This window comes from Crocodylus porosus, unplaced genomic scaffold, assembly GCF_001723895.1.
Source record: "Crocodylus porosus isolate Cpor-Errol unplaced genomic scaffold, CroPor_comp1, whole genome shotgun sequence".
Taxonomy (NCBI): domain Eukaryota; kingdom Metazoa; phylum Chordata; order Crocodylia; family Crocodylidae; genus Crocodylus; species Crocodylus porosus.
The window spans coordinates 97,147,839-97,160,025 of NW_017728943.1; the positions used below are offsets into that span (position 1 = coordinate 97,147,839).

General features: G+C 39.5%; 1 protein-coding gene across 1 annotated transcript in view; it reads left to right on the top strand.

The window, feature by feature from the left end:
* The window catches only part of LYST (lysosomal trafficking regulator), a 122,266-nt gene that overhangs the window by 47,015 nt on the left and 63,064 nt on the right, over nucleotides 1–12,187 (top strand). Inside the window, exons 12-17 of the mRNA XM_019549833.1 lie at nucleotides 368–791; nucleotides 2,414–2,558; nucleotides 4,521–4,694; nucleotides 5,962–6,122; nucleotides 10,092–10,282; nucleotides 11,507–11,752. Coding sequence (XP_019405378.1) covers nucleotides 368–791; nucleotides 2,414–2,558; nucleotides 4,521–4,694; nucleotides 5,962–6,122; nucleotides 10,092–10,282; nucleotides 11,507–11,752 — 1,341 coding nt within the window. The remainder of the gene's footprint in view (nucleotides 1–367; nucleotides 792–2,413; nucleotides 2,559–4,520; nucleotides 4,695–5,961; nucleotides 6,123–10,091; nucleotides 10,283–11,506; nucleotides 11,753–12,187) is intronic.

Consider the following 12,187-nt stretch of genomic DNA (forward strand, 5'->3'; position numbering starts at 1 on the left):
ATTGGGACCCTTCTTCCTCAGCTGAAGGTTTGAATTTAAATGCGCCAAATCAACTTGCATTTGGGACATGTATTTCATAGTATCTGATTAAGTAGGCTGTCACCTAGGAAAGCATATGCCTCCCCAAATCAGTTAGTCCCCACCCTGCCAGACATACTGTGTGATATTTGGGTGCCTAGTTGAAATTTTTTTATTTCAGCTGTCAAAAATGCCCACAACTCTGAAGTCAGTGCCCAACACGGTGAACTAGAACTGAATGTATAACTTGACCATGGTAGAACAAAGCTGTTCGTTTTTAGGTTAGCTGGTGGAAAGTAGCAGTCTCTTCTGATTTGCAGTCTTATATTTGATCTGTTCTCTTTCCTAGGAGATACTACTTCAGGGTATACTGAAGATTGTGGAAGCTAATATCTATGTGAGCCCATTACAGTATCTCACCTTTCCTTTGCTACACATCCTAAATTTAAGTAGCAGCTCTTCACAAAAATCTGCTAGCATTCTGAACAGCAAGGCCACTGGTTTATTAAAAAGAGGAAAGCTTTCACAGAGCAAGAAAGAAGCAGATGGTGAGAATTTGACTCACCAGCTTCTTTCTTCTTGGCATGTAGCCCCAATCCACTTGCCTTTGGTTGGACAAAACTGTTGGCCACACATGTCTGAGGGCTTCAGTATCTCATTGTGGTTTAATGTGGAGCATGTTCAAGAAATGGAAAGTCCTACAGAGAAAGGGAAGAAGACAAAGAAAAGAAGCAAACCACTAATTTTACGAGACAGCAACTTTGATAGCACAGGTAAGGCATAGTAGTTTTTGTTTGTATACCTCCGGCATTGTTAACATTTCTAGTTTTAATATGAACCATAATAGAATGAACTGCAACTTTCTATTCAGCTCAAGGCTATCACCTCTGCTCTGCTTGAACTACACCCAAATGTGAATGATACCTTAGTATTTGGAGACCTGCAAGATGTCTTCTTAAATGCAAACATTGTTTTCAGCTTTAACTTTTGAATAGTGAAAAATGTTATTGGCTAACAATAAGTTAAGTATACAGGGGAAATATCTTTGTGTTGCATAAAAATCTAAGAATATTTTCAGAGTATTGCTGCTCTTAGAAGTATATCAGGTTTGACCTTGCTTTGACTGACTGATTCTTTGGTTCTATTTAGTATTCTCATCAAATTGGTAAGTTGAAATGATAAAGGACTATACTATTTCATCCCACATCAAGAAAATGAAAATACTCTAACATTCATCAGACTTTCTAGAGACGTTCACATTTTGTCTCTTGAGCAGTGTTAGTCTAGAGTCAAGCAGAAGCTCATAAGTGAGCTGTGAGTCTCAAAACTATAAGGTACACCTCTACCTTTTCTTCTGTTTGTCTCTTGAGCTTCCATTGGCTTCTGGATGACAAATATAAAGGACATATAAACTTTAAATGGGGGCTGTTAAGGCCATTTTATTATGGATTGGACCTAGTTTTGTAATATAAATGTTAGTAGTCCTTACTCAAACAATTTAGATTTCCAAATTTAGTGGGACTTTATATCTTAAGAAAAGGCAACTTCCATGAGCTGGGGTTTTCATGTTATGCCATGTTATCTCTTTTTGTATGTTTCCTAAACTTCAAAATATGCACCATTTTGAACAATTTTTTTCTATATTTGGCTTTTTCTGCTAATGAGAGCTCTTTTTAATACTTACAAATTTTGAGCAGAATCTCCCTGACTAGGAGGGAGGAAAACTTCTTTTTCTTGTTTTCTTAAAAAAAAATCTAATCTTGGTTTTCACATGAAACTACTGTAAAATGTTCAAGTTTTAAAACTTAGCATGCTGTATTCCTAATTGAGGACTACTGGTTTGCTGAAAAAGCTTAACAAATGAAAAATTCTGTTCAGAGAACATTCTGTGCAGAAAACATTTTAAGACAATCATTGTACACCAAAGCTCCCATCTAACAAAGCACTTAATATGATTAAATGCAAGCATATAAGTAGTTTCATTGACTTCAGTGGAACTACTTTTGTGCTTAAGTGCTCTACTGGCTCACAGCCTAAAAAATAAAATTACCATAGACAATTAGAAGTCAGACAGGCAGGTGTGATATTGCTGTTTCAGCAAATGGCAAATTTTGTCTCCAGAACTTTTTTTCTTCAGTAAAAGTGGAGCAACTAAATATGCTAGTCTTGTTAATGTTGTACTTCTAACAGTTTCAGTTACACCAAGGAAAGACTTACATTTCCAAAGATGTAGCACTGTGTACATACTAGTCAATTCACTCTTGAAAAGCCCCTTGCAGTATCTAAGCTACTTTTCTCCACACCTTGTGAATTGTAAAATGGACGTTAGTGTTGTCATGCTGTCTTTTTAATTAAATATTATATTTTATGTAACATTTTGTTTCTTTTTTCCTAGAAGAAAGCAAACCTGTAGGCTTTGAGAACCTAAGCTTGGGAGACAAACTTGTTGAAGATGGCTGCATTCATATAGTTTCATTGGGCTCCAAAGCACTGATGATACAAGTTTGGGCTGATTTGAACACTGGCGCTTTCATTTTTCGGTACTGTATATCTGAGCCCAAAAGTAGGAGAAATTCATTTATAAATGTCATATTGCATATGGTCTTTTCCTGTAACTGATTTACTAGTAGCATTAGAGAGTCAACCATGGCATACAGAACTAATTATATATAACGGCAGTACTAATATTTGTTTACTAATAACTGCAAGATCACTGACATGGCACAAATTTTATTTGAGGGCTTGTAAAACTAAAATGTTCCTTGCTTATAACTTTGCTAATATAATTTGCCCTTGCAGTTTGTAGAGAGGCATACTCTAATGAAATCTGTAAATAGCAAATGGCAAAATTAGAGCCTCAAACAAGGGAAAATATAGAAAAGCAACTGAGAGATGAAGGTACTACTTGAAGAGGTTGCTTGAAGGAGGTAAGAGGCAACCTGATGCATAAAAAGTAGGGAAGCTTTCCCAGGCGGTATGATGAAGGGAGGAAGTAAGTTAGGAGGCTTATTTAAATAGAGTAGAAAACTGCTGCCTGTTTACAAGTACGGAAATATAAGTGCAGGCTTGGTTTTTGTACCTCTGAATATTTCTACTGTCATCAATCTTGCTATCTTGGCAAGTTCATAGGAAACAAATATGTGACTTTTTTATGTAGCCTCAAGTTTGTGGGCTTTTCCAGTACATATGAAATAGCTTAGTTGAGCTTTATACCACCTGCACGGAAGGTGGCTATACAGGGGGAAAAAAGCTTTCAAGCTTTAAAGACTGTAATTTTAACTTGACTTTTCTAGATAGGAGTGATTTACTATAAATGTATCCCCACCTCTGAAAATATAAAAAAATTCCTATGTCAGAGCTGCTAGATGTGACCTGACTACTGCTTAAATTGTTTAAGGGTCCAGCACTACCATTAGTTTCACATATGCCTTGGCTTCACTGCTGGTATTGTGGCAAAGGCAACATAACTTAAGTTGCTTTGGTGATAAATAAGGACTTACAAAAAATAGCCCATAACTTTGTAACCTAATACAGAAATATTGCAGTTAATTCTGTTTCACTGCATCCTTTAGAATTAATTCAATAAAGATTTCAACTTTGAGAGAGTTCATTGTAAGCTGTCTAGTGCCTAGAGCAGGGCCTAAAGCAGGGGTCTGCAAACTATGGCTTGCTGAGCCATTGGACATGGCCTGTGGAGCCAGGGCTTCAGCACTGTTTGGCAGTGGGGGACTTTGCTCATACAATGCTGCATCATGCCACTCTGTGACTGGGAGGCAGGGAGCTTTTCTGAGCTGCACCACAGCTGAGCAGTAGGGAAAAACAGTGGCAGAGAAAAGTGGCAGTGGCCAGGTCTTGGCTCTGGCCCACCTTGGACCCAAGACAGGCCATTCTGGCTTGGTGCTGGAACAGGTTGCTGAATGCTGGCCTGAAGGGTTGTCCTCTGGCAAAACTTTTAAAAAGGATGCACAATTGGAATGGTGCATTAGTCTCAGTTCATTTTGCTTAAATTGCTTCTACTCTGCTACTGCGAAAACCATGTTGTGAATAGTGTTTTTGAATAGTGTTTGTAATTTTCTAAGTACTTCGCAACATGGTGTATTTTCTGTTATATCGGGGAAAATGTGCAATACTGAGAATATTTTCTACCAGAGTGTTCAAAATGGTCTGTTAACTTCTTTAAAGTAATCCTCACAATGCCTGTTAGGTAAAACTATATTGTTCTTATTTTTTTAGATAAGGAAAATGAGGCAGAAGAAAATGTACTTTGATCTGTAGTCAGTTATTTAGCATCAAGAGTTCCTGGTTCATATGTACTTGCTCGGCCTGCTCACTCAATTTTCTGCATTTGGAATGCTTTCATATCAATTCAAGTTTAAAAAACAAACAAATATATTTTTGTTCCCAAATAAGCTTCTCATAAGCCAAGCTAGAATGTAATTTTGAAATCATAAATGAAAATTAGGCATTCTTAGATTTGTACTATTTTTCCTCCTTTGTTATAGTATGTGCATAGATCCAAATGATGAAATGAAAGCTGGCCTGCTGGCACAGGCTGAATCTCCAGATAATGTTTTCCGTATAGGCAAGTGGCAGCATTTGGCATTAACATATTTGCAGCAGCCAGAAGGCAAGAAGAATATACATGGAAAACTGTCACTATGGGTCTCTGGTCAGAGGTAAAGTATATTCAGTTACTGCTAGAACTCTCTGAATCCCTAAGAAGCTAGCTAGTAGAAATTGATCTTCCTAAGTTTTGTTTGTTGAGACCTATGCCCATTTTGGGGGGAATTATGCCTAGGCTAAATTCTTAGCCGTCTCTCCAGTCTTCAGCTTCACACACAGACTGTGGCTCTTGTTTCAAGTTCATCCCTTGTTCCGAAACCAAGTGAGGAAGCAGATTTTTGCATAAATTCATTTAGGTATAGAAAGGGGTCGTGCATGGAATTAGAAGTAAGCATTATCGCAAGGGCAAACTTGGTAACCAGCATAAAGGAGACGTGATGTGTGGGGGAGAAAGAGGAATAGTTTGTGGGTTTTTGTCATGTCACCGTTCCTGGCAGGTTATTGTGGGAGTGGGCATTTTGTGAGGCAGTGGGTAGAGGAGGAAGAAAAATCTGAATATGTCTATTCCTACAGTTTAGATAAGTGGTTTTCAACCTGTGGTCTGCAGACCCCTGGGATCCACAAACTATGTCTAAGGAGTCTGCGAAAGATCACTCTGATCAATCAAAAGTATGTGAACGCACACACTTATAATTCAAAGGGGTCTGTACTTCCATTTGAAATGTTTAGGGGTCTGCAAATGAAAAAAGGTTGAAAACCACTGATCTGGATCATGAAGACCTTTTATAGAGTCGTCTTTATTCTAATTATTAACTAGGGGTATGGATGAATGTACTTTTCAGCCACTTTAAAAGGGAACGGCAAACTGCTTAGGACTCCAGCAACTAGTACAATACATCTGTTACATATGCAGTGGTAGTGTAGTGGTTGGTACAAGTAAGCTAAAATTCCTTAACTGATCCTGAATGAAGCAATGTTAGAGCAGTTTCCTTATACTTGTATCACTTCAGCTTCATGCAGATGTAATGGGTGCCAATATACCTTGATAGCAGTACAGTTTCTACATTGATATATGCCTTAGGACAGTGATCAACTCTAACCTTGCGCAATGCTTAAAGGTACCAAAAAGAATATTCTTTGCTTTTTCTGAAAGTAAACATTCTTCTACTGTCTGTTCAGTGTATAAAGTAATATGGGAAATGTTTCTTCATTAATTTATTTATTTAGTGATGTAATATTGTGTTTGAATTAAAAACAGTCTCAGATTAACCACTCAGTTGTTCTTAGTCCTAGTGAGAGATGCTCAAAATGAAATGCGCATTATTTTAGCTGCCACTTCTAGTAACATTGTGATACTTTCACTCTGCTTTTTATTACTAGAAAACCTGATATTGGTTTAGATTATGCACTACCAAGGAAAACAAGTTTGTCATCTGACAGTAATAAGACCTTTTGTATGCTTGGTCACTGTACATCATCCCAAGAAGAAATGTTCCGATTGGCTGGAAAGTGGCATCTGGGAAACCTGCTTCTTTTTAATGGTATTTATTTATTCTGTTTTTATTTTTTTGTTTTGTTTTAAAGAGACCACTTTTTCATTACTTCTTAAATTTCCATTTAATTTAAAATATATTTTAAGCATGCCCGATTTATTACAAAAATGTACTTAAGAATGATTTTTTTCTTGGGCATGTGGCATGAATATAGGGAGCAAGCAGATTTGTTTCAGGATAGAACTTCCCCATTGCTCTGTCAGTCATTACAAATAACGTTCCTATGAGGGGAAAAAAATACTACTGCTGAGGTACTCGGGCTTTTGTGGGCATAATCCAGACTTCTTAGTGGTGCAGAAAACTGACCCACATTTCTGAATAATTCCATAATAAGCTGGGAACATTTGTCTGTCATTTCAATGAGCACTAGGCAGGTGAATACAAATGGTCAAAAGGCAGTAGATGACTTGTTGCACTTGAGTGGAACAAATCTGTATCTGTCTTGCAGAGGGTATATTGTCAGCCTAACAGCCAATGCACAAGTTATAATACCACATTTGGTTTTTGTGTTTTGTGGGTTGGACTGAAGCTTTTAAAGACCGCACATGAACTGTAACGTAAGTAACCTTGCAGTAAAAGCAAACCCTGAGTTAATGGAGGATGGTAGAAATCCTTCCTGCTGCACAGGTTGATCTCAAATCCTCTTTCTTCCCTCCTCCATTGCAGCCAAGGTGGTCTGTTACACTGGTGACCGTTCGTCTTCATCCTTCAGTTGCTTTCAACTCACAGTTGGTAATAGAGCTTGTTTGGTCTCTGTGTCATGGAGTGGTGTGTAAGATCTTCCTTCAGTAAAGGATTCTTGAGCTGACCCTAACAGTAAGACCATATTCTTATAGGAAGGAGTATCTTTCTTCATTAGAGAAGGAGATTTCTTGAGGCCTAGCCGCTGGGCACAATCAAACTTAAGCATGACAGTTTATTCTTAAAACTCTTTATATGCCATACCTATAACATTGTGACTGATCACATCTGGTAGTAAGTTGCATTATGCCAAAATCCTGGAATCCCCTTTTCTGACAGGGTGCCCTCTGAAAGGAAAGCTGAAGAGGCTTGGTATTTCTGTAGCTGTTTTCATATATTTGCTTTTTTTAGGAAACTATCAGAAGAACTTGGTCACATGTGAAAACTATTTAATGATGATGTTTTGACCCACAGACTACTTGAATTCATCCTTCCACAACTCCCACTCTTCCTAGCAAAAATTTAATGTAATATTTGTCTCCACCTGGATTAATGTCTGGGTTAGCAATTCCAGCTTCTCTGCAGAACTGTATCATCAGATCCATGAAGCACTTGACAAGAGTTGAAATTTTCCCCCAGTAAAAATCACTCTATATTAATAGGACTCTGCTAGAAATGAGTGACTCTTTGAGGTGCTCAACATTTGTGATCTCAGGTTTATCCTATGGAAAGTCACAGTGGCAGTGTCTTCTGGGTGGATGAACTTCAAGCAATTGGTCTTCACAAAAGCGTGGTGTAAAATATTTATCTAAAACTTCTTTCCAAGCTGGTAGCCATTTTAATGAGCTATCCTTTTAACATCCTCTTGGGGGTAGGCCTTGTTCCACAAATTCCCAAAAAGCGCTTTGGCGTAGTATAGAGCAGAACTATTCACTTTTTGGCACTACAGGATCCAGGCCTCAGGGCTTCTTGTGGGTCAGACAACCGTAGTAGTGGTGGTGGTGGTGGTTTGGAATAGCTGGTAAAACTGCTATGTAGGCATGGCTCCAGAACCCAAGAGGTGAACACCACTTAGCACCCCCACCTCTGCCTTTTGTCTTGCTGCCAATTTAACCTCTTTTGTTTTTGCCTATAGGGTGTCACTTGAACAGCTCTGGTCTAGAGATAGTTATTAGTATTTCCAGCTTTTTATTCCTTTTAACTCCAGTTTCTTGAGAGAAGCTGTTGGGGAAAGGACCAGGTGATAATATGATGCTGCATTCTGTGTTTTAGTACCTGGTAGCCTTGCCCTTGGGTCATGTCACCATCCAAGTCAGCAGTTCCATTTGCAAGTCTGAAGACTTTTCTGGTTAATGATTTAAAGAGTACAACTGCAGGGCATTGCAGCAGAATTCTACAGACTAAATAACGAGTTTGTGGAAATGACTCTCACTTCATTTGTTTGGTGCTGCCCAAGGGATCATCATACAGGACACTTAGCACATGTTTTATCCGTGGAATCTTATGCAGTATTAAGAGTTAGAATGTGTTCTGAGCGGCTGCACAGTAATGCTTACTTGCGGCAGAGCACAAACTCTGCATGTTTTGGGGTTTTTTGTTTTTGGGGTATTTTTTTTCTGGACAGGGCTGGTGCTGGCTATGCTCCCTTCTCCCCCTTCTAGCCTCTCAAGCCCCTCTCCATGCAGGCTTAGTGGACTTTGGCAATGGGCTGAGGAGGGAGGTGCCAGAGTCCACGCTGCTGCCTTGGCAGCTGTAGGCACTGCCTGCTCCCTTTTGGGCTAGCTGCTCCTGCTACTGGCAACACTTCAGCTTAGTGCCATCCTGGCAAGGCAAGGGTTCAGGCTAGCATCAGGTTGGAATCGGCTCCAACAGTGATGCAAGCAGACGACACAGACCAGGTCTGCTACACACGACAGCGATTATACTCTGCTGTCAACTACTGCTCCAGCTCATGCCCGACCTGGCACACCCAGAACTTGGCTGCCCTGTGGTGATACCAGCCAGCGGTGCTGTTTTATGCCTGCTCTGGACAGAGCTGGAGCTGTCTGTGCCCCCTCTTTCCCTCCTTTCCCAGGTGCTCCCTGCAGGGAGCTCAGCAATGTCTCCTTTTTTTACCTGCCTCAAGAACCCAGTGGTGTCACGCGGCAGCAGCAGCATAAGGAAGAACACCCTGACCACAGATGTGCTGGTCCCATGCCAAAGGCATTACTTGCTGCTTGTGCCTTGGCACCGCTCCTCACCAGCTCCCCTTTCTCAGCGTCCTCTTTTGTAACTCCCAGAGCCGATGCCCTCCCCACTGCATGCCCAATGCTGCCCATTCCAGGGGCTGCCCAGCTTGCTCCAGCACACTGGGGCAAGTTGGGTCTCTGTTCCTGCTGCTCTGGGCAGAGGGAAGAGCTGAGCTCAGGACAGGGTATCGCTTCTGCTACTCAATCCCACGGGTGCCGATAGGACTGCAAATTGCTCATGTTATCTCTGTGGAGCAGGCCAACAATAGCTTAACTTAATACAGTCTGGTGATGCTCCTCCCACAAAAGTCCATACTTTGTTATGATATGAATGCACTTGCATGTTTTATTTCTTGAATGCATGGATGCTTACATTTTAAATGCAGTTAACTACTCCAAAGTGTAGCATGTGACATGGCCTAACTATCCTTATCCTCAGAATTGTTTCCTGAAACTCTTAAGAAATTAGATGTTCCAAAAAATAGTTGGCCAGCCTTTTGACCATGCTGTTTTTTGAGAGCACCCTTGAAAGCATCTGCCTTGCTATTTTGTGTCTTTTTATTGTTTCATTCATGTTCTAGGCATTCTATGAGTTACTTTCTATCTTTGTTTTTGGTATCACATCGCAATTTGGAATAAATTTTCAGTTAGTTTATGAAAACTTCTTGAGCAGTAGGGTGGGAATGGAGGATGTCGGGCAAAACGTGCAATGTAATTTTGAGAGCTGCTGTTCAGATAATCCAGATATGCTGTGTGAGTCAGTCTGTTACCTCCTCTGCTGCCCTTTTCTTTATGACCACATTTGGAGTGACCTCTGAGGTAGGTGTTTCATAGTGAGTAGCAGGAAACAACCACTTCCAGCAGCTTCTGTGTTTATATGTTTTTACTTCCTCTATGACTTTCTGATCACTAGTTATCCATCCCTTAGATTAGAGTTCACCCAGCAAGATCTTTGACTGTACTATCAGTACTTTGGATAGTAAATTTGTCAACTGCTGAAGAAACTTAATGTTTTTGCTTTGTTCTGATTTCTTTTTTTTATGTTTAGGTGCAAAAATTGGTCCAGAGGAAGCATTCTACCTATATGCCTGTGGACCAGACTTTACCTCTGTAATGCCTTGTAAATATGGCAAAACCTCATTTGATTATTCCAAATACATAAGTAAAGAAATTCTACAGTGTGAACAAATTAAGGAACTTTTCATGACAAAGAAAGAAGTGGATATTGGGCCTTTAATTGTAAGTCTCTAGTCCCAGTTATATCATTGCTCTTCCTCTCAGAGCGGCGTTAAGTGGGGGCTTAGACTATATTGGTCAAAAAAAAAATTCTGGGTTTCAAATCAGTGCATGTCTGATTCTTTAGTATTTGCCATGTTTTGTTTCTAAGTGGCCACACTTAAATTATTTTATTTGGTTTTATTTAGGTGGGGTGGAGGGATGTGGACTGATTCAGTTCTCATCCAAGTCGGTGCAAAATACTCCATTGTTGACTTTGAAATTTGAGCATCTTTGTAGTAGAAGACTCTTAACTTCATTAATTCTTTTCCCTATTGTCTTCGATTGAGTCTGTTTAATTGCTGCTACTACTACTATTTTTCATTTGTAATTGGAAATTGGGCTGCTCTTCAGTTTGTCAACATAGCTGTGCTGGTCAGGGTGACTTTTATTTTCTTTTCACCCCAGCTGACTTAAAATTAGCATATCCCAGTATAAGCTGTCTCCAGTGGAGGAATTTGATGACAAACTCTTAAGAGTGAACAATTCCGCAGTCAGGCTAAATGTGCGGCATAGAGGTTTTCTATCAATGGATTCAGAGAAAGAGAAATTATGAACAGTGTAGGTGGGAAGCCTAGTGAGACAGTGATATAACGAATAAGCATACTTTGTTTCACAGTAAGGAAAAACCAGTTTACAAACAGAAAAATAGTCTGTGAAACACACGTCTGGTCTTGTGTGATTTGATGCAACTCTTACAAAGTAAACAACTAATTCCTCAAACTAATGCATACACTTTTTTTTTTTTACAAAAAGGGGAGCTTTTGATAGTTCACAAAAATCTGCCAGAAGTTTGGGAATCTTGTTGCATTACAGAGCCACTCAAATATTTACCTAGACAAATGCATTGAAAGAGGAGTAGAAACAAGAAGTTCCTGTTAGTGTATCCTAGTACACAAGCTTACTTGTGCTTACCCTCTGATTTACGGGGAAAATCTAGAAATTTGGCGGCAGGGGATCACTGGCACCACTCCCCAGACCCATGGGGAGCTCCAGGCCTTGCACTTCGGATCCATCACCTGATCCTAGCATGGTGGTGTGGGGCTGAGAGAAGACAGTGCCAGGACCCAATCCTAACACATAGGGCAAAAGGTGGAGCCAAGAGGTTGCACACACTGGTTTGAAGACAAAGTGAGAATTCATTTTTTTTATCTTGTTTTATTTTGTTTATAAACTTTGTGCTTTCAGGAAAGTCTTGCTGTTGTTTATACCACTTGTTGTCCTGCTCAGTACACAATCTATGAGCCTGTTATTAGATTAAAAAGTCAAGCAAAAAGTGTACCTGCTCAAAGACCTTTCAGTTCAAAAGAAGTTCAAAGCAATGAATTGGACCCTCATCACCTGAAAATGCTTCAACCTATTGAATGCAAAACTCTTCAGGGTATACTGCATGAGATTGGAGGAACTGGTGCATTTATCTTTCTTTTTGCCAGGGTAAGACTTAACGTTTTAAAACTTTTCTACACCTCATGCCTTCTCCCCTGAGTGTGGAGTAGTACATCAGCCTCTGTAGCTACAACTTGCCTTTCTCATGTTAGTGTCTTGGTGCATGATATCTTGCTTCTGAATACAGGCACCTTTTGTCATAAGGAAAATAATTTGTGACATAACTGCCAAAATAATGTGGTTGCTGTGCTGCTTAGAGGAAGTGGTTTTCACAGTTTGACTACATTGTGTAAGTTTTGTACATTAGAAACAATTATAGGTATGTGATGGGCAGTACCACAGTTTATCACAATCTATGAGGGTGTTTGTATTCTGGAATCTGTTGTACTTTTTTTTTTTTTTTTTTTTTACATGTACATATATTTTTGTTGAGTCTCTAATTTCTGTTTTTGTAACATATTTTTGAAAGCCACCCCAGTCATT